Source organism: Gopherus flavomarginatus, chromosome 1 (genome assembly GCF_025201925.1).
Source record: "Gopherus flavomarginatus isolate rGopFla2 chromosome 1, rGopFla2.mat.asm, whole genome shotgun sequence".
In the NCBI taxonomy this organism is placed as follows: Eukaryota; Metazoa; Chordata; order Testudines; family Testudinidae; genus Gopherus; species Gopherus flavomarginatus.
Window position 1 is genome coordinate 136,123,752 of NC_066617.1, and position 21,136 is coordinate 136,144,887.

Consider the following 21,136-nt stretch of genomic DNA (forward strand, 5'->3'; position numbering starts at 1 on the left):
TCTCTTTCCACTTGCCTTCCCAAGAGCTCAGTTTGGCTCCAGATTTCATCATTTAGATATCTTTATTTGGCATGTAGCAAAGCAACTCTGAGTTGATCAAAGTCGAGCGTAGAGGGTGTGTATAGGGCGTACCAGGCAGCACAGAAAATCTCTTCCTTTATATACATTTACACATTATGTTGCTTTCACTATATATTGCATTACATATTTTGAGATTGACTTTGTTACTTTGTAGGAACCAATCTCTGTACAGCATGCTTTGTCCACGCATGACTTACTCTTTATCTCATCTTATGTTCCAGGCTTATCTCATCCACTGTTGTTTTGTCTACTGTAAATGGTTCCTTGGATGTTGTTCCCCCTTATCTTAGCTAGTACAGGCATTCTGTCTCTTAGGTAAATGGGTCAGTAAGGTATTTTAGTTAGCACAGACTGCTAATACCTCCTAATCCTGTCTCCCAAAAAATGAAGCTTCATCCATGTCTAATTACTCATGTCAAGCCAGGTCTACAATATGCAGCCTAATAATTCCCATCTTCACAATCTTTCTGATTTTAGGACTATTGATTAAGAAGTATTTGTTTTATGTGTTCCATGGAATATTATGTGCTTACTCATCCATCCCATGAACGATCTAAATTACAGTGTAAACATCCGGAGCTCCCTTTCTCCCGTCCGAGTTCTAAATCATTATTTAAGGGAATCACCACATATTGTAGATCTGTACTTACTAATATGATTTATTTATTTTGAATATTTTCTTAGCAAAATCATTTTTAGTAATCGAGTAACCAGGACATTTTCTGAGTTGGTTTGGTAAGCATATCTGTTCCAGGTACTGTTTCTTCCCCCCTGCTCCCTCCCCCCATTCATTCCTATGTAGATACCCGTCTACTATAGCTCTTTGTGTCATCAGAAGAAAGCAAAAATGCCTTGGGTTGTGTTTTTCTTTTTTGTTTGTTTGTTGGGCTCCCACTTCCCTTACTTTAGGTGGAATTAATACCTTTATCTCTCCCTTAGCTTGTATCAACTGCATTTTTGATTAAAAGAAGCCAGTACCTCTAGTCTGTCTTAAAGGGTCATGTAACAGGGTGTGTAGAGTTAGCAGCTGACTCAACACCCTGTAACTCTAACAGCACCAACATAAATTGAGTGGGTCCTAACTAGAAGGTCAATTAACTGAGCAGAGCTACATCTGAGGGGCAAGCAACCTTAGCAGCTGGGAGCATATAAATTGAGAGGAAGGAAGTGCTGGTGGGGAGCTGAGAGCTCTTGTTCAGCTCTGTGTAAGCTTGAATGCTTGTCTCTTTCACCAGTAGAAGTTGGTCCAATAGAAGATGTACTTTGTGTCTCTAGTGTCCTGGGACCAACACAGCTACAGCACTGCAAACTAGAAACATAAAATACCATTTCTGTTATTTTCTCTATTAAAATCTATGTTTTTGTCCTTGCTCTATTGTTGTCACTTTTCTTTCTGGCAAACATTGGTTCTCCTCTCTGATCCCCACCATGGTTTGTTTTTTTAATTCTTTTCTTGTGCACCAGCAGAGTTCTTGCAGTGAACCTGTGCTCTCTCTGTTAGTGAAGAGCTAGCTCAGTACAAAACAAAATTGCATCCAACCTAAACAAGGAGGGTGGCAAATCCATTTGAAGACCTGTGAAGACTTAAACTAGCTGAGGAGCTGTCACTGGATCATTACCAAAAAATCTCCGGGGAGGCAAGGTGTTTTTTTTTTTTTTTTCTTTCTTTAAATATTTATTGTGAACCTGGTGGAGATGCCCATCACACAAGAAGTGTTAAGGTAGGTCAAATTCTGGACATGAACTTCAGGACAATATCCCTTTCACTGTGGCATTAAAGGCAATAACAAAGCATTACTATCTCTGTTAACCTTTTACATTAGAAGTCTGCCAAAATTTTATCGTCTAGCATGAAGGGACCTTTAGTATCAGACCACCTGCTGTGATCAGATGACTCATTCCTGTGGGGGCTCTGCAGTGGCTCTTGTCTCCTCTTTTCCCTCCTCTTGATATTGAAGGGTGCAATCAACCATATTTTAATTTGAATAACTTTTTTAAAAAAAATAGGGAATTAAATAATGGTCCAGATCTTGTGGAGCTGTGCAGCTCAAATAGCGGTGGTGCAAAGGTGAATTTAAGGCACACGGTTCTGCACTCTTGGCTTATCTGTGAACCAGTATGGTTCTTTGGCATACATTGTAACAGCAAGGCTAATTAAGAGGGCTGTTCTAATTTGTAGTAACTGTCAGTGGGATAGTTTCATGGGTAGAGTAACTGAGCTGGGACTCTGAGCCCAAGATGCAGTTTCTGGCACAGCCGCAGACTTCCTTGGGCAGGTAACTTAATTCATTTTGTGCCTCCATTCCCCATTTGTAAAATGGGGATGCTACTTCTCTACCGCCTGAAGTGTTGATGGTGCATAAAATCTAGTAATGATTGTGAGGCTTGCTTTCTATCTATTATATGTCTCTCATCACAATACTATTTGAGAGTGTCTCCAAGGGGCTGATGTGACAGCTAAGCCTAGGGAGGCACCAGCTGTGCCATCTCTTCTCCACCTACACATTACACTGACTCAAACACCAGACCTCCCCTACAATGGAGGGATTTCCCCCATTGCCAGCTATGGTGCCTTTATGGCCACCTTGCTCTCCTGGTGCAGTATAAAGCAGCTGCATTGCAACATCTACTTTGCCACTCTTGCCAATTCAGTATACTTCTATTGAAGTGCATATTTTCAAATATGATGGTGTGTGGCCCTGCCATATAGAATTCAGGGTGCTCTTCAAATTAGTTGTGTTTTGGTGGTATTCAAAGTTGTAGTCTTTTGGAAGAGCTCAGTTTTAGCACAGTCCTTTCAGAACTTTGAACTTAAAATCCTGCGTGCTGCTTGTAAGTAGAACCTCCTGAGGTGGCTGCAGTCCTGGGGAGCAATGAGATTTGAGCCTTTTCAGCAGTTGGCTGAAATCTGAGGAACTTGCTTCAGAAAGGGCTGATTTTTGACCACGAACTCAACGAGGCTCAAGACAATGTGTAATGTGCCTCTTCACATTGCTTTCTCATAGCACAGCATAGCTCCCACCCACTGGTGTGCACCGACAACCCATAGCTAATCACCACCTACTACTCTGCCCACTTTCAGAATGCGGAGATGAACAGAGAAATGAAATTCTAACCCTTTCTACTTGTGAGAGAAGTGAAAAATCAAGTCACCTTGTAGACCATTCATATAGACTTGAAAATTTGTAAGGTACTTTGGTAACGTGGTGGTGGAAAGTGTTTAAAAACTGAAGATACAGCACTTGTTCTATTTCAGGACTATCATGAGACATCTGATTTTAAATCTGTAATTTAAATCTGTATAGCTAAACAATTTTCTGTTTAGTATAGGTGTGTTAAATGGATTGGATATAACTTTCCTCTCCTAAGTCTTTATCGGTTGGACTCATGTGTCACCAGGCATTATATCCAAAAAAAGGCAAATATTCTGATAACATTTTGAAACAAAATCCTGTCCAGAACATTTCTTTCTTCGTTTCTGTGAAATACGGGTCATGGCACATATAGAGTTCATGGCGGTGTGGTGTTGCACTGCTTAAAGGTTTTGTTCTTTGGCTTTGTCACTCCGTGACTAATGCAGCCATCCTAAACTCAAGCTGGTAAAACCTTCATAGCACATCTTCATGTAATCCCCTAAATATCAAATCTAATTGAGGACTAAGTGTCCACAAATCTGTATTTTAAAAATAGAAGATGGAGGCAACCAAAATGTCACAATATAGCAAATCATCTAAAAACAATGGTTTTAACCAATTTTTTTTTAAGAAATAGACTGTCATCCAAATGAAATCTGTGTATGAAACTGTAGCCCATGACACAAATGAAAGTGGTTGAGTGTTAAATTGCTGCAGAGGAAAAAGGGTTTAAAATGGAAAATGCTAGCTAGGCTTGTAGCATTTACAAATCACTGCTGCTCTTCTTTGTATTTTACTGAATACATGTAAGTACCAGTAATAGTCTTAAATTACTCTTCTTAGTATTTATTGTGCATATTGCCAGTACTCTAATTTCCACTGTCTCTGCTTCCATTAACAGACCTACTGGGTGGCCATCTAGGAAAAATATTACTAAATAGAGAAAATGAAGCTATATTTAAATATGCATACAAAAGCTAAGTGACAGGTTATATTTCACCAAACCAGAGCAGACAGGTAACTTCTAAGCCATCAGGTCTGACTGTATCCTTGTCTTTTCCCAAAGGGGGCAACATCTGTGAATCTTGGTTAAGTTGGTTATAGGCTACGTGGAGAAATGAACCTCCTGAGGTAATGGCCAAATTCTTTTAAATAATCTTGTTAGAGAACCTAAAAGAGAGAATCAAGTGAGAGTAAGAGCCTGAGTGAGTGTGTGTGTGAATAATGCAAAGAAACAGAGAAACGCAGACAATGATTCACAGGAAGTCAAGCATGGTGAAGTTTATTGAGATTGGAAAATGGGGGCACTTACAAAATAAAGTCAGGAACGCGGAATAAAGCTTGTAGGAAAGGCAACAGAGGAGAGTGGCCGTGAACTGTAGCTGTAAAAGACTTTTTAAAAACGTCTTCTGTAATACATATATTAAAACAAATGAAACAATGAAAGACATTTGAAAATAATAAATTTAAAACCTTCCCAGCACCATTAGCAAGATTTTGGCTCTCCCAGTGCCAGGGAATTAACATGCACAAAATGTTCCGCTGTGCAGGCTACCTGCATTGTATGTAGTATTGCTGTGGGAACAGTATCCTTCATGGGGCTGCTACGCAGCTTCCTTCACAGAGAGTGTGTGGAGCTTTGACTCTGGGGGCCCACATCCAAAAGTGAGCTGATGTGGAGGGAGAATTAATATGCCTCAGATAAAGGACTGGTGCTAATTTCCCCCTGTCCAGACTATGACATAACCAGAGACAGAATTGTGATTCTCATATTTCAGTCTCTAGTCGATCCTGGGGCACTGAAACCACACACTGCTCCATACTCACGGCTAGTGACAGATCCACAATCTAATCCTAAATAAGGAGAATCTGATACTTGTAAGGATAGGTTAGAGAGTACTGCATAGCAAATTTATGAGGGCAGTGCAGAAACATTGTTTGACAGAACCCTAATAGAAAAGAGAGACCTAGATATGTAAGGTAGACCATTCTAAACGGATGATAAGAAAACAATGTAAAGATCTTTCTGCACTCATGTATCCCACTATTATTGCGAGGTACCTTAATGGGTATTTCTGTTATCCTCTGAAGCATCAAGTCTGAGCAATGACTAAAGACAGGAATGGGACATGCAGGACAATGGGATGGGATGATCAACTCTGTCGACTGATTTATTTCAGTGCAGCCAAATGAGAAAGCACCGTGACCAAACCCAGTTATCTGGTCCTGCACCTTATGTAAAAAACTGGTCCTGATAAGACTTTTTTACATGTACTTTTTACGTTGCTATCCAGATTCAAGGCCTGTGTTGCTCACCTGCCTGGAGTTGGTGAGGGAAATAATTGGACTTGCAAACTGAAAGAGCTTCCCACAAGAATTCCAAGATGGTTTTGAGAATGAATGTTAATAATTCCCTCCCTCTCCTCCTGCTCCTCACCCCAATGAGGATAAATCGAAGAAGATCTTTGTGGCATTTTAGCAGGTTTGGCCATTTCACTTAAAGTTGGAGTTCCCCTCTTCATTCACACCAGACTGCATCCAGGAAGTCTTCAGAGACTTGATGGGGTGGCAGTGTGATAGGGGACGGGTCTAGGGCTTGAGAGACCTGGGTTCAGTTCAGTTCCTGGCTCTGCCGCTCTGCCACTCTCCTGCTGGGTGACCTCAGGCAAGTCACTTCCCTCCATTTGCCTTAGTTTCCCCTTCCGTAACATGGTTATAATGATACTGACCTTTGTTCTGTGCATTGAGATCTAACGATGAAAAGTGCTGTATAAGAGCTAACTGGTATTATCGTTATAATAGATAGGTTAATTTTAAGGGGCTGAGACCTTCATGACAGTTTTTTGGAGGAGGAAGGGGAATTTAAAATGTAACTTGTTTTAAAAAAAAAATGTGTGGTGTTAAAATGTTCAGGGGAAAATGTTGTAAAAATAGTTAAATATACATAGACATTGTTTCCCGCCCCCACCACCACTTCCCTCAGGAGGTACAAATAGATACATTCCTAGCTTAAGCAAGTTTACAGACAATCTTGTAATTTTTAGTTCCATGATTTCCCTGCCATTTTTTAAATTGTAGCTTGTGTCTCAGAAAAAGTAAAGTGTAAACTCAAATACTAGACTAGCTGAATCTCAGAGTGAGTGACCTGTACATCAGTCCTTCTTGCCATTGTATGAATGTGAACTGCATTGGGGCAATTGTGGAATGAACTCCTGTGACACTCAAGGCAAATCAATGTTAGTCCTAACTTATTTGGCAGTGTTTCCTTAAATGTTCTGTCCCATTTATCCCTAACAATCATATCTTTGTCTTAAGCTACGCTGACACTGTAATTTGCAGTTCCTGCAGACATATTTGTGTTAACTCTACTCTAAGTAGCTTGGTAAAAATAACAGTGAAAATGCAGTGGTGTGGACTTCAGTCTGGGCTGCATAAGCATGGATGTACCTCCAGGGGGACAGGTGGGCTTGTAGGGTGTAACTGCACTGCAATAAAAGACCACTGGGCACGGCTGCGGCTGTCCCGGGTTGGTTGACCCAGGCTTGTGGGGCTTGGGCTGTGGGGCTAAAAATTACGGTATAGACATTTGGCCTTAGGCTGGAACTTGGTATCTGAGGCCCTGTGAGAGAGGAGGGCCACAGAGCCCAGGCTCCAGCCCGAGCGTCTACAGTGCAATTTTTAGCCCTGAGGCCTGTGAGCCCGGGTCAGTTGATCTGGGCTCGTGACTTGATGCCACAGCTTTTTTATTGCAGCGTAGAAGTGCCTGTAGAGCACCTGTAGTGAATCCTGTACCACCGTGTTCTCATTGCAGTTCTTAGCAAGCTAGCGCGCGCACACACACACGGTATCTAAATCTAAATTTCATCTTGAAAACAAGTACCCTCCAATAATTTTTTTCTTCTGTTAGTAGCTGCTATTGATATACCAATAATGTACATAGCCCTATCTTTTTGCCTACAATCATCATTGGTTAGCCCCAACGAGCTATCAGTAGTTTGATAAGACAAATTAGCTGATCCCCCCTCTCCCCCCCGAAGTACCGGAGAGGGAAAGGGGATGGTCTTGTGGTTAAGGCATTGGACAGGGACTTTGAAATCTGGATTCTGTTCCTGGCTCCGCTACAGCTATTCCTGTGCAACATTGTCACCTTATCTCCCTGTATCTCAGTTCTGTTTTACGAGGATAGTCATGTTTTATTTCTTCTTCTCTGTGTATTTATATAGTACTTAGAATAATGGAGCTCTGGTCTTGGCTGTGGCCTTCTAAGTGCTACTATAATACAAATAATAATAGGTCTTTGATCAATTTTTATGTGTTTTAAAGACACTTTCCTGAATAATAAAAGCAGCTTGTTCGTTTTGTTTATATCACTTGCACATCTTACCACTTTTCCATGTGGCTCTCTCAACCATTTTTTTTCAGTATTAGATTTATTTTTATATTTTCAAGTCTATGGCAGGAAGTGGGACATACAGTATTGCAAATATGTAGAAGAAAGCACCCTTTGTAAACCACCTCTGAGCCCCAGAAGTGGAGAATCAACATGGAGCTGGACTGGGCAGCAGCTTGGCTATGTGTGGCTGGCTTAGCACAGCTATGTTTGTGCCATCAGACTAGTGTGTGTGTTTTTCATACCTGTAGCTTTTTAAAGAAAGGTATTGGCTGACACAATATTTTCCAAAGTTCTGGCAACTGCTGATGACTTTTCCATGGTACAAACCATTCAACCATCTGCATGCACACAGAGATGTATATAATGACTGTATACTGGACTTATGAAGTAATCAGTCTCGTTATTCATGTTTTTGGTTTTTCTAATCGTTATAGAGTATGAGGATTCCAATAATGCAAATAGTGAAGCGTTACCATTGTTTAAATGTGGGAGTTTAAAATTCTGTACATCTACAGCATCACTAAAATACTTTTGGTGTATAGTAATGAGCTGGGGGTCCCATTGTGCTAAGCACTCTACAAACATAAAATAAGAGGCAGTAGTCCTTGCTTCAAGGAACTGAAAAGCTAGGGCCTTGATTATGCATATGCTTAGTTTTACATTAATTAGCTCTACTGTAGGCCTATTTACCTAGGTGGATAACACTGATCACATACAAAACTCTGCAGGATTGGGGCCTAAATAAAGACAAGATGTGCCAGGTAGGTGTAGCACAGGCCAGCCTGGGAGGAAGACAGAGTTTTCTTTGACTGGATTCCCTTTTACTGAAAATTGTTCCAAATAACTAATTATAAACTTCTTAATGTGACTTCCACAGTCTTGTTAGGCGGAGGTCAGGGATGGTGGTGGTGCCTTAATAGTGGTCTGGTCCCCAAAAACTTACTTCTAGGGAAAAAGCGGGAGAGGAAAGGGGAAGGGAAAATAAGGGGTTCCTCAATGGTAATGTTTTTGCTGCTGAACTGAGAGGACTTGTGTTCTCACAGGGCTGGTCCACACTACGGGGGGGAAATCGATCTTAGATATGCAACTTTAGCTACGTAAATAACGTAGCTGAAGTCGAATATCTAAGATCGGATTACTCACCCGTCCACACCGCGTGGGATCGATGTTCGCGGCTCTCCCTGTCGATTCCAGAACTCCGTTGGGGTTGATGGAGTTCCGGAATCGATATAAGCGCGCTCGGGGATCGATATATCGCGTCTAGATTAGACGTGATATATCGATCCCCGAGCAATCGATTTTAACCCGCCGATACGGCGGGTAGTCTGGACATGGCCACAGTGTACCAGGGTATGATCTCAGGTTTAGACATTACAGTGTCAGCATTGAAGCATACCGTTGATAGTGAGTGGGTGCTGGTGCTCCACCGTTAGAGCTGTCGTCTGTTTTAAAAAAAAAAAAAGAAAGACATGAGATGTTTTCCCTTCTGCTCATCTTTGGGGGGCTACAACTGCAGAAGTTAAAGATCACAAGGTGCTTTTTCAACGAGAGGGCTGAGGCAGATGCAGCTTCCTGTTTCAATGGGTGCACTATGCTAACCTGTCAGAGGAGCACTGACCATCTACAAGAGCACTAGCTGCCCCAGCACTGCAACCCTAATCCCATCCCAGTGTAGAGAGGCAACAGGGCCAAACCTGAGTAGTGTTGCGACCCTTTGTGCCAGGTCACCACACCCGGAGCAGGAAGTTAAACCCAGCCCTGTGGGACAGGAGCTACCACTGCGTGGTGAATGTGGAGGGGCCTCATTCTCTGGTCTCTCTTTGCCTCCGCTCCGGGGCCTCCCTTCTGCACTCAGCTGAGGGAAATGTATGTTCTCCTGTTTAATTGACATCAAGATTTCTGTAGGTGCAACTGAACCATGCTAAAGCTGCCTTGGAGAGGGCTAGAAACTGCTGTTCCAGCCAACATTCCTGGTCACAGTAAAAACATGTTAAATGTTCCTGGCTGCATATAAGCTGTTGTTGCTCACATAATGGCTGCACAGTTTGCCTAAAGTCATTGCACTACATCATCCAACTGCAAAGCATTTTAAAATACATGGAGCATAAAGACAAATTTTATTTTAGAATGGATGCGTCAGGGCCGAGATGCCGGCTGCCAGGTCTAGTGGTTGGAGCTGGAATCAGAATCAGGGAGTTGAGCCAAGGGTCAGGATTAGAGTCAGAGACCGGGGGAAGGAATCTGGCAAGAAGGCAAGGCCCAATGTAGCACCCACTTGTGTGGACAAAATCCTGTGCCTCTCTTTGGGTTTAAATAGGAAGCTCTGACCAATCGGCATTCACTGTGTTCCTTCAGTCAGACCGAGGGAAGAAGCCCTTCCTGATGTAACTTCAGGTCTCATGTTCTCTCCTGCTCAGCTGGTTAATAATGAGCTGCTGACTGGGAGCAGGGAAGCAACAGTTGGCTGAGGACCCAGGTCCAAAACCTGTGCGACCATGACCGAATCCATATTTTATTACAAGATCTCTTAAAATTACACTTTTAAGATAAATTTGTTGATACCAAGAGTTTGCATTATCTATATTTGAGTTTACAGATTTCTACATAATCAGCAGTGGGTTAAAGTGTGATATCTTGCAATTCTTAGTGCCTTTAATCTGGTCTACACAACATAGTTAGGTCAATGTAAGCTGCCTTGCGTCGACCTAGTTGTGGAAGTGTCTTCACTTAAATTTGGCTCCTGCCAACTTAAGCGCCTCTCTGCGCTGATTTAGTAACACCACCTCCTCAAGTAGCGTAGAGTTGTGATCAATATAATTAGGTCAGTTGCTTACAGTGACTGTTACTGGCTTTCAAGAACCATCCCACAATGGCTGACGCTGAAAATACAATCAATACAAGTGCTCCTGGTGAGGTTGTGCACCACCACCACAAGGAGCCAAGCGCGCGTGCGCGCACAAGTGATTTAATAACTGTGGTGGCTGTATGCTGATGTAAGGTTAGATTGACGTAATTTTATAGTGTAGATATGGCCTTAGATTTACTAACTTGGTTTTTAAGGTAAGTAATGATCAGTAGATTTTCGTATCTTACTGAAAGCGGTAACAATTTAATGTTCAATATGTACATTTTTTTTCATCGCTACATGAATGTTCATCTGTCCAGGGTCTGTGGTGTGCCTGAGAGCTGGAAGGAACACAGGGATTTCCAAAGCATAGTGAGACAAGTTCTGGTGCATTATACCCGTGTCAGCAACAGTTATTGAAGTAAAGAAGTTGGACAGCCTGGCCATTTCTCCTGACTCTAAAGCTGGTTAAGCCTTGCATTTTGAGGCTATAAAGAGGCACTTCCATTCAGAGAACCTTTTATGGATGAAGAATACTATTTAAATTCACAGTATTTATAAGTTCTGCAAACCAGACTTCTTGTCTGTTTGGAAATATTTAAAAACAACCGACTCCCCTGTCCCCCCATACAGAGGACTATTTCTTTCACTAAGTTAGGCTTTAAAATAATTTAAAGTAGAGACAACAAGAGATTGACCAGCAAGTCCACTGTCTCCAATCTAGTCCAAGTCATATTGATCAAGAATTGGGACTCAAGGAAATACTGAATGGGTCCATCAAAGCTGGTTTGTTCACCTGGACACTGAGAGAAATTGCTGTGCTGGAGCAGTTTGAAGCAGCTAAGCAGGAAGAGAAAGGGTGTTTGTGGGGCTGTGTGCTAGGAATTGACTATAGATGGTAGGATCTATAGTCATTTAATTTGTGCAGCAATGTCCGCAATGGTAGCCGGTCTTGTCTAATTGTGCTCAGAGGGTGAAATTCAGAGGACTTAACAAAAGGCCTATGCAATGCTTGAAGCCTGCTTTGGTTTCTAGTTCTGATAAATATTGAGATAATGAACTTTAAGATAGTGACGTTATGCTAGTTTTAGATAACTTATTTCTAGTGTGTTGCTTTGAATTTTTCTGACTCTTGAGGTTCGTGCAGTTGGACTCATGACGTGAAGGAAGGCTAGCTTAACTTGTGGAGGGAGATAACAAATAATGCCATTAATGTTAGAAAAGAGAACGCCACAAAATGCTTCTCATATAGCTTTTCTGTAAAATGTCTGGCACTTGTTGGAATGCCTTGTATAGCTCCTGAGGAACTTTCTTCTTTTGTGAGTAATGTGTGCATCTCAGACTCTCATGCTCATTAAAATCTCCATAAGAAGACCACACCATCATGTACTGTCCCTAATATCATGTATTCTGTAATACATAAAATGTCAGCAGCAGAAGTGTTGATTCCTTTTTGTGTCCTGTTTGCTTGGGACTAGGATTAACAAAATGCCAGGATATGTAGCTAAGTGAAAATCCAGTAATTCATGTTGCTTTTCAGCCTGCAAAGTGAGCTGGCACTTCTCAGGATTGTATATTAAATCAGTTGAATGTTACTGTAATTGGTTAACGTGTTATGCACATATATTTACACTACTGGTGTTATAAGGATTTCTTTAAGACACTCCTGCGTTGTCCCTCTGGCTTCATAGAAATGGCTTCATATTAACAGTTTTCTTCTGCTCACTAGGATGTGATTTGTTGTAACTGTAAACTGTAAAACTATAAACTGGAACCAGCAAGATGATGACTAACTAGGAGGGAAATGGTTTTAACATGCCTCTGCTTTGCCAAGGAATATGAAAACAATGAGAGCTTTGTCAAGTCTGTGGGTCAACTAGCCTGCTAGTGATATATGGTGTTTTTGTAAGCATGCCACATTTTGCTTTTTTTTTTTTAAGTGCCGTTTAGCAGCTGAAATGTGATTTCCCATCTGTTTGCCCCAACAACTGCTGAACATCACCGTCATGGTTGTGTGTTGTTTAGTGATTGGACACATCCTGAGTAACATAGAAGCTGGTCCTCTCTGGCAGGCGTGTAGTGCAGTCTGCCTTTATTTAATTATTTTGCAGTAGTTTGAAAAGCTGGGAATGTGGACAGATAGCAGTTGCCAAGACATTTTGTGTCCATACACTACAGCTCCTCAACCCTGCAGTAGCCCTTTCCCCTCACCCCAGTGTTTTGCTCCTTGCTTCTCTGTAATCCACTTCTCCCTTTCTTTCCAGTTAGTCATGACTAAGGCTAAGATTTTGTCACGAGTCTTTTTAGTGAAAGTCATGGACAGGTCACGGGCAGTAAAGAAAAATGCACGGAAGCCATGACCTGTCCCTGAATTTTACTAAAAAGATCTGTGACAAAATGGGGATTTGCGGGTCCCCACACCACCTGCAGCGGGACAGTTGCGTGGTGGCTTGGAGCTCTGGGGGCCCTCACCACAAATTGGGTGTTTGAGCTCCAGGGTCCCCTGCTGCCCAGGGGTAGAAGCTGCGGGGCCCTCTCCAACTGCAGCAGCTGGGGGCTGTGGTGCAGCCCTGTTGCCCGCAGTACCGAAGGTCCCCCGCCAGCCATGGCAGCCGGGAGCTCCGTGAGGTGTCCCTGTTGCTTGTGGCTGCCGGAGCCCCCCCACCAGCTGCAGTGGCGAGGAGCTGTGAGGTGGCGGGGAACCCTGAGCTCGTGACTGCTGCAGGCTGAAGTCATGGAGGTCACAGGAAGTCATGGATTCTGTGACTAAATCGTAGCCTTAGTCATAATGCACTTTCCGTATGCCTTGCCCCTACCTGTCTTTCAGGACAAGCTGCAGCACTTCATGTGCCAAACATCCTATCTGCTGGGGCCCAAGCTCTATTAAAACTTATGAGCTTCCCTACTTGGAAGCCTTATGGCAAACTGTGTGTACGCCATCCATTGCTAGTCATCAGAACCCAAATTCTATAATAGGAAGGGGCCTATTTAGTGGGGAGTTCAAAGCTTGGACCAAGGCTTTAAAAAGTAACTAGTGATTTAAGAGAGACCATAAAAGAGGCTTGCCTTTTAGAAAGTTCAGCACCTCCCTCCCCTTTGAAAATTAAGATGTCTCAAATTGGGCACCCAAATCACTAGTCACTTCTGGAAAATCTTGGCCTTGGAACTCCCACTATTCCTCGTTCACCCATGCAAAACCCTTCTAAAACTGAAGTGTTTATGGTCTCTTCCATGAAAATTTCAGGTGATTTACTGTCAACATGATCTGCTTTCTTGAAGCAATTTAGAAGTTAATGACTTGCTGAAAATGCAGTGAATTAATGAAACGTTAATATTCATAGCACAAATTCCATAGCAGTAGTCAGTAAGTTTTTAAAAACAATAAATAACTGATCATTTTATAGCTGATGGAGACTTGGAGCACCTAGTCCAACAGAGAATGTCACATGCCCATTTCAGCCTGTTGGTACTAATTCTGATTGTTTTTCAGATGGATGGAAGATTGCCATGTGAGTTAAATTTACCTGTAATGGCACACGTCATCAACTTGAGTCCAGAAATCCTAGAGAGGCGCTGAATCCTATCCCCACCTCCTCAAAAAATAGCATCCAGCTCTTTTTGAACTGATTTACACTACTTGTTTTTTATTGCTACCTCATAAACTGGTGCTGGATTGTATTTCAACCAGTGATGAAACACTGGGGGGTAGACTAGATGACCCTTGCTGTCCCATCTAACACTATGATTCTATGATGTATTGTTTTAATAAATAAACTCTATCTGTACAGTTAACATTCCTCCTCTTTCACTTCAACTCATGATATCCTGGGTAGTGAGTTATGGGCTCTTTCTTATATTTTAAGTATCTTTTAATTGCTTTTCACAGTACGGAACCGATACAAGATATGTCTGTAAGCTTAAGAGCCATAAAAGGAACATGTTATCCACGTTGCAGTCTTTATCCTAGCTATCTTTGTAAATTCCAACAAACAGCTTGAAAACAAATATTTAAGAGTAGGTTAGATGAATGTCTATCAGGGATGGTCTAGACAGTATTTGATCCTGCCATGAAGGCAGGGGACTGGACTCGATGACCTCTCAAGGTCCATTCCAGCCCTACAATCTATGAATCTATGAAAGTTCCCCAAATACCTATACAAAACTTTAACCTTAAACTTCAATATCCTAAAGGATATGTAGCTTCTCCTCTGCTGGTTGGAGGTTGGTGAGTGAGCAGTAATAATTGTAAATGACATTATTTGGCCTGACGCATCAGGTTTTTGGCTGCTTCCAAGAGCAGGATGGCACCTCAGTGACCAGTGGTCTGATCTAGAATGGGGAATGCTATGTCGTGCCTATGTGAACATCCTGTAAGACACAAGCTGGCCATGCTAGTCAGACTTTATCCTGGTTCTGTGTCATGAGATGTTTGCTCTCATTACTTTTGAGAAGTTTGGAGTTAAACAGATCCAGATTTAAAACATGCTTGAAGTCACACACATAAGGAATCCTATCCATTTCAATGGGATTAAAATTATCCACAAGCTTTACTATTCGAGAATCAAGGGTGAAATCCTCCTGGGCCCACTGAAGTCTATGGGAGTTTTTCCATTAAATTCGGTGGAACCAGGGTTTCACCTGAGGTTGGTTTGTCTTTCAGAATGTAAATGACAAAGACCACTACTCACTGTGTTAATATGGTTTCAGTGACAAACGTTTAGTTTTTATCAACCCAACCAACTGTATTGGGCACAAAGTTGGGGCAAAAGGATGAATTCTGACAGGCAGTGAGGTGAGGGAAGGATGATTTTTGGGAGCAGAGAAACTAGACTCTATTGAGGGAACCTCTGTTGTGGAACTTTTTTCTCTAATAGATACTGCTAAGTAGAGCTAATTAAATAACTGATGGCTAATTTAGTAGAATAAATAATTCTTTTATTTCTGATTGTGACTGATCTGTAACCAGATGTATTTTTTCTCAAGTTTATTTGTCAAATAAGTTGATTCTTGATCTGTAGCTTGTTCATAAACCATTTTCCGGCAAGTATATGATATTTGAAATTCCAGCTATTTCTAATAGGCATATTGGTCATATAGCATTGTTTCAATTTCCCGGCTGAGTGGACTCTTAGAAGTAGTTTCTGATTCAAAATACTCACAATTATCAATTTTAATTCTGCCTTCTCTGTTTGTTTGCGTTTTTCAGTGGGTATTCCTGACAGTAAACTAGAATGCCTGTGAATACTCACAGACAATGAGCACAAAAGGGATGCAAGTGCAGTCAAACTAAATTTATTTAGCAGCTCTGACAGATATTATCGGAAAACTGTTTGTGGTATTTGCCTGTCCCAGCTCCAGTGCTAGAAGGTGTGCTTAGCCTGAACAGGGAAAAAGTTTAACTAAACCAGCATTAAAACTAGAACAAAACAGTAAGAAATAGTACAAGGAGGAGCTTAGTAGTACTAGTATAATTTCTTCCTTATAACTTAAAAAAAAAAATTATATCAAACTGCCACAGTTGAAATCAGAAGAGGATCTCAAGTTAGGCTCCTTTTGATACAAATAATATGGGATTGCTTAGAAGAGTATTCTTTGTGAGGGCCCCACAACTCTCGAAGTTGATTTCCCAGTGTTGCCAACTCGCATTTTTATCATGAGTCTCAGTCCCTCGAGTCATATGTTTAGTTGAGAATCTCAACTTTCATTTAAAGAAAAAAGTGAATGTCTAGTCCTCAGAGTTGTGGAGGAAAGCTTGAAAACATGTCTCAATAGCATTTTGAAGTCTCAAAAGCAGAAAGCAAACAAAAAATACAGGCCCCTGCCTCCTTTTTTTTAAAAGAAGATTTAAACTCATTATTTTCTTTGTGGAGGCCTGACTTGTGACGTGGAAACTCTCGTGGTTGGCAGTATTGTCTTTTTGGTCCAAATTAGCCTGAATCTGATGACCTTTTGGGAATGTTTCAAAGCTTACCTCTTTCCTCCCCTTCCAGAATTTGAAAATGTTGGGGGAATTATTAAAAGTGGGGAATTGTTTGAGGAGGAAGGAAAGGGATTTTACATTCTTAGGTAACCCACCACCAGCAAATCATGCTATCTGAAATTGTGCTGCTGCACTTAGAATATGTTTATGTCATGTCAAGGATCCTGTTTTAGCACTTCTTTATACTGCATTATTTATTTTAGCTGCATCTTTTCAGTACACACTTTTGGTTTTCCCTTCTCTTTCTTCTCTCTTGACTATATTACATCATCCAAGGCCATCTAATAGTTTTTAATACTGAATTAATTTTAGTTTCCTCTTAAAGGTTTCCTTCTTTTTGGCAGGTTTGTTCCACTGCTGATCTTTCGTAGCTCAGTTGTGCATTATTAGCTGTTTAAGCAGTCAGACTAATTCCATTATTTCCCATCTCTTCTAGGACTGCTCAGTGGGCAAACTTCCCCTACAAACAGCAAATTGGAGAAGCTGGACTCTCAGCAAGTGTTACAGCTGTGCCTACGATACCAAGATCACCTTCATCAATGTGCAGAAGCTGTGGCCTTTGATCAGAATGCTCTAGTGAAACGAATCAAAGAGGTATGCTGTACAATAGGTGTATGCTTTCAGAGAGGGAGATAGCTGGGGTTGAACTAGGGCTAGCTCAACAGCTATAGCAGTGCTCGCTATCTATCACCGTAACTCATTTGCAGTAATCCCTTAGGCTCTTCTTTCAAAGAGAAACTTTAAAGGTAAGTAAGTGTGTGTGTATGTGTATGTTTGTGTGTGACTGAGTATCCCCTTGGCTTGAGCAGTGGGCACCCTAAACCTTACTGATGAAAGATTTGCCATATGAGACTAGATCGTTGGACCTGCCTCATGTAGTGTCCAGTTCCTGACGTTCGAGGCAAATGTACACTGACCTGCACTTCTAATGCACCTGCCCAACATGGTTCTCAAACTTCCCTTGTTTACTGCGTGCCGTTTTGTGAGAGAATCTCTTGTGGACCCTCCTTCTCTCCCAGTGCCTGTTAACCCCAGCTGGTTTAATGCTCAGATTGATTCAATATGGAGACCAACAAAAAGGGCTTCATGGAGCATGGCTTATAACTAAGCCAGTGTTTGAGAATCAATGACCTGGTCAGTTAAGCAGTGGCACACATGGGAAGGAAATTATTCCTGATGCAAACAGCATACACCTTGAAGCCTGCAATTGGATTATTCTTGTATGTATACTTACTAGTGTTGTCAATGGCCATTAAACCGTACAGATTTCAGAAGTTAAGGTACAGTGCAAGGGAGAGAGAACTCTTAGAACAGCATGTCTGTCAATAATCCATGGGTGGATAACCCAACCCAAAGCATAGTGGAACTCGCTTGGGAATGTTGCTTTTGACAAGAGTAAATGGTGTCACCAAGACCAAATGCACTTTAGTACCAACGGGGTGGAGTTTGTTTAGCAGGTGGTTAATTCCTACCAGCTCCCTATAAACAGTGACCTTGTTTTATTGTTCTATTGGCTCAGGATTAAGAAACCCCATAATATGAACTGGATAATAAATGTGATTAATGGGCTGTTTTGGAGAATTGCTGTGTTTTCATGATGTTCTGAGTCCAAAATATCATGAGAACCATACCAAAAAAAAAAAAATTAAAAAATCCCCTTTTCTACTTTGGTGAGTGAAGATATAAAGCCAGCTATTACGCAAGTTGCAAAGATACTTGCAGATGCTGGTGACTCAGATCACATAAATCCAGAACTTGTTTAAATTGCCAATTTAATCACAGTACAGTGCATTAATTCAAATAGTTTGTAATTCTTTTGGCCATTAGAATGCAAGGTCCAGTATCAAACTAATTTGAAGGACTGGTAGACTCTACAACTGGTTTCTGATGCAGTTTCACTTTCTGTAGATGGGTTTATTTTATGCAGGGTAGGTGGCATGGCTACCACTCGACTTAATGATTATGATGCTTTCATTTGGTTCATAATACCTTACTCTGAGGGAAGGTGTTAACTTAGGCTATAGCAGGCTCAGTAGCTGTATTGAGGCCCTGGTCTATGTACAGTTTTTGTATCAACACGGGTATGATTGTTTTGATCAAAATAGGGTGTTTGCACAGCTGAAAAGGTGTGTTTTTTACAGCAAGATAATTAATGCAGATAAACATATAGGAAAGAAGTTACTAGCTAAGAAAAACCCTTGGATGACAGATGAAATCATTGCTCTGGTGAGTGAAAGAAGGAAAGTAAAAGCACAAAGACTGACATCAGAAGAAGAGGAACACCAAAGACTAAATGAAATGATAAAGAATAAATGCAGATTAGCAAAATAGAAATGGTTGAATGAGAAATGCACAAAAAATTGAACAGCTGGATAAAGAGAACAAATAAAATGAGATATATCAAAAGATAGGTATTTGGTTACAGAAGAAAAATGATCAATATGTCCCTTAAGGAAAAAAGTGGATAATATATGACAGACCTTAAAGACAAGAACGAGACATGGGGAGAATATATCAAGGAACTATATTGTGATGATAGACCTGAAAAACCTCAACTAGAGACCTGACAAATGAGCCCACCAGAAATGGGTGAAGAAATCATAGCGTTAATAAAAGGACTTCTGGATGGAAAAGCATAGCTTATCATGTGATACCAGCTGAATTGTTGGAAAGAATAGGGGATGAAGACTTTAAAGCCCTCTCAGTTTTAATGAATGTTTGAGACAGGAGAATTGCCGGAAGATTTTATCTCACTTTGTATCCAAATCCCAAAAAAGAACAATGCGATGGATTGTTCTATATTCTTTACAATCGGCCTCATGTCACATGTCTCTAAGATACTCTTGCGAGTTCTTCAAGGCTGTATAAAATAAAGGATTGATAATGAAATAAATGAACAGCAATATAGCTTCAAACGTGGAAAGCCACAATAAATGACTTCATGAACTTAAAGCTCATATTAGAAAGACCCTTTGAAATGGGGAAAACAGTATACCATATATACTCGTTCATAAGCCGAATTTTTTAAGTAAAAAAGGGCAGCACCAGAGAAGGGGGTTGGCTTACGAACAGGTATAGAGAAGGAGAGGTAGAATACAGCCCCTCCACACCAACAGAGGGAGCGAGGAGAGGCAGCAGAGCCAGAAGGGAAGGGGCTGGCAGGCGTCAGCTGTGCCACTTGTCCCCACCCCCCAGAGCAGGCTGTGGCTGTTCCACCTGGGCGCTGGAGAACGCTGCACCGCCCGGTCTAGCCCACTGGAGCAGGCTGTGGCTGCACTGCCCAGCCTGCTGGAGCAGCTCCAGCCAGGCCAGAGACATCCTTCCCTGACCCTCCACAGATAAGGTGGGAAGGGATGGGATAGAGAGAGTGCTGGGGTCCCGTGCTAGTGGTGCGGTCATGTGGGGGATGGTCACAGGGATTACTCTCCTGATCCCCAGCTTCTCCCCTCCCCCCCAAAATTTCCCCACCAGTTGCTGTCCCGGCCCGTCAGGGTAAGCAGCTGGCACACCGGGACACTTTGTTTACTTAGGTTTACCTCCGTGCCTATGGACGCTCAAGGAAAACAAACCATCTCAGCCCGCCATCGGCTTATTCTCATGACCCGGGAGCCAAAGTTTGCTGACCCCGGAATTATAGGGTCGGCTTATGAACGGGTCATAAAAATTTTCCATTTTTACTTCTGCATCTTGTGGGGGTTGGCTTATAAACAAACTGGCTTATGATCAAGTATATGGTAGTTGTGTTTCGTTGACTTCCAAAAAGCATTTGACAGAATTTACCACTACAAATTGCTCAATATATTAAGATTTGCAAAATTCCAGTGAGTGACACAAGTATACATCAAGTGAGAAATTACTACTACTTAGAAAGCATCATTATGGAAGATCAAAAATTGAATGCAACACCATAATATCAAGAGCAAAAGGGACGTTGTGGAAGAATAAACATCTGAGTTAAAATTTAGTCTTTGGATTTGTCACTTCTCCTAAAAACTTACATTTGGTTTGTGTTTAAATTATGGCTGTGAAACATGGACCTTCAAATGTATAATAAAGAAACTACAATTTTTGAATTATGGTGTTATAGAAGAATTCTGAAAATATCATAAGTAGGCCACATAACCAAAGAAAAAGTATCTGAGATTATTGAGAATCTAACACTTGTTATAGATTTTATGAAAAGAGATTTGATTTGCATGACACATTTTAAGAGGTTCCATGGGTGATGCATGTTTATGGGCAGTGGTGGAGAAAGTTGATGACAGAAAAAGAAGAACTTGGATGAATGATGTGGTATCCTGGTTGGATCAGAATGACTTATCCATCCACAAAGGATATTAGCAGAGGATTGTTAGGATGTGATACCAGGTTTGCGAACGTCTAGTAATGGAGATACTGTAGGAATATTTAAAAAAGGTTCTAACAGTGATTCCCCCAAGTGACAGTGACCCCCCAGTTTCACCAAGTACAAAAATCTTGTAGTTCTTATGTTAAAACTTATAAGTGCCTGTCTGCAGAAAACGGTGATTGTATCTGTCCTGTGAAAGATACTGTATTACTATGTAAAACTTACAAACAATTTAATTGACTTTGTTCTTGAAGTAAACAATATGCTAGCCTTAAGCTGTAATTGATACAATGTAAACAAACAGACTCCCACCCTCTGTGATTACAGGGCCGGGAATCTCATAGGAATTAACACA

General features: G+C 41.3%; 1 protein-coding gene across 2 annotated transcripts in view; it reads left to right on the forward strand.

Annotated features, from left to right (window-relative positions):
• The window catches only part of BORCS5 (BLOC-1 related complex subunit 5), a 126,471-nt gene that overhangs the window by 80,054 nt on the left and 25,281 nt on the right, over nucleotides 1-21,136 (forward strand). For both annotated transcript variants that reach the window (XM_050966732.1, XM_050966723.1), the window contains exon 3: nucleotides 16,870-17,027. In XM_050966732.1, the coding sequence (XP_050822689.1) occupies nucleotides 16,870-17,027 (158 nt within the window). The remainder of the gene's footprint in view (nucleotides 1-16,869; nucleotides 17,028-21,136) is intronic.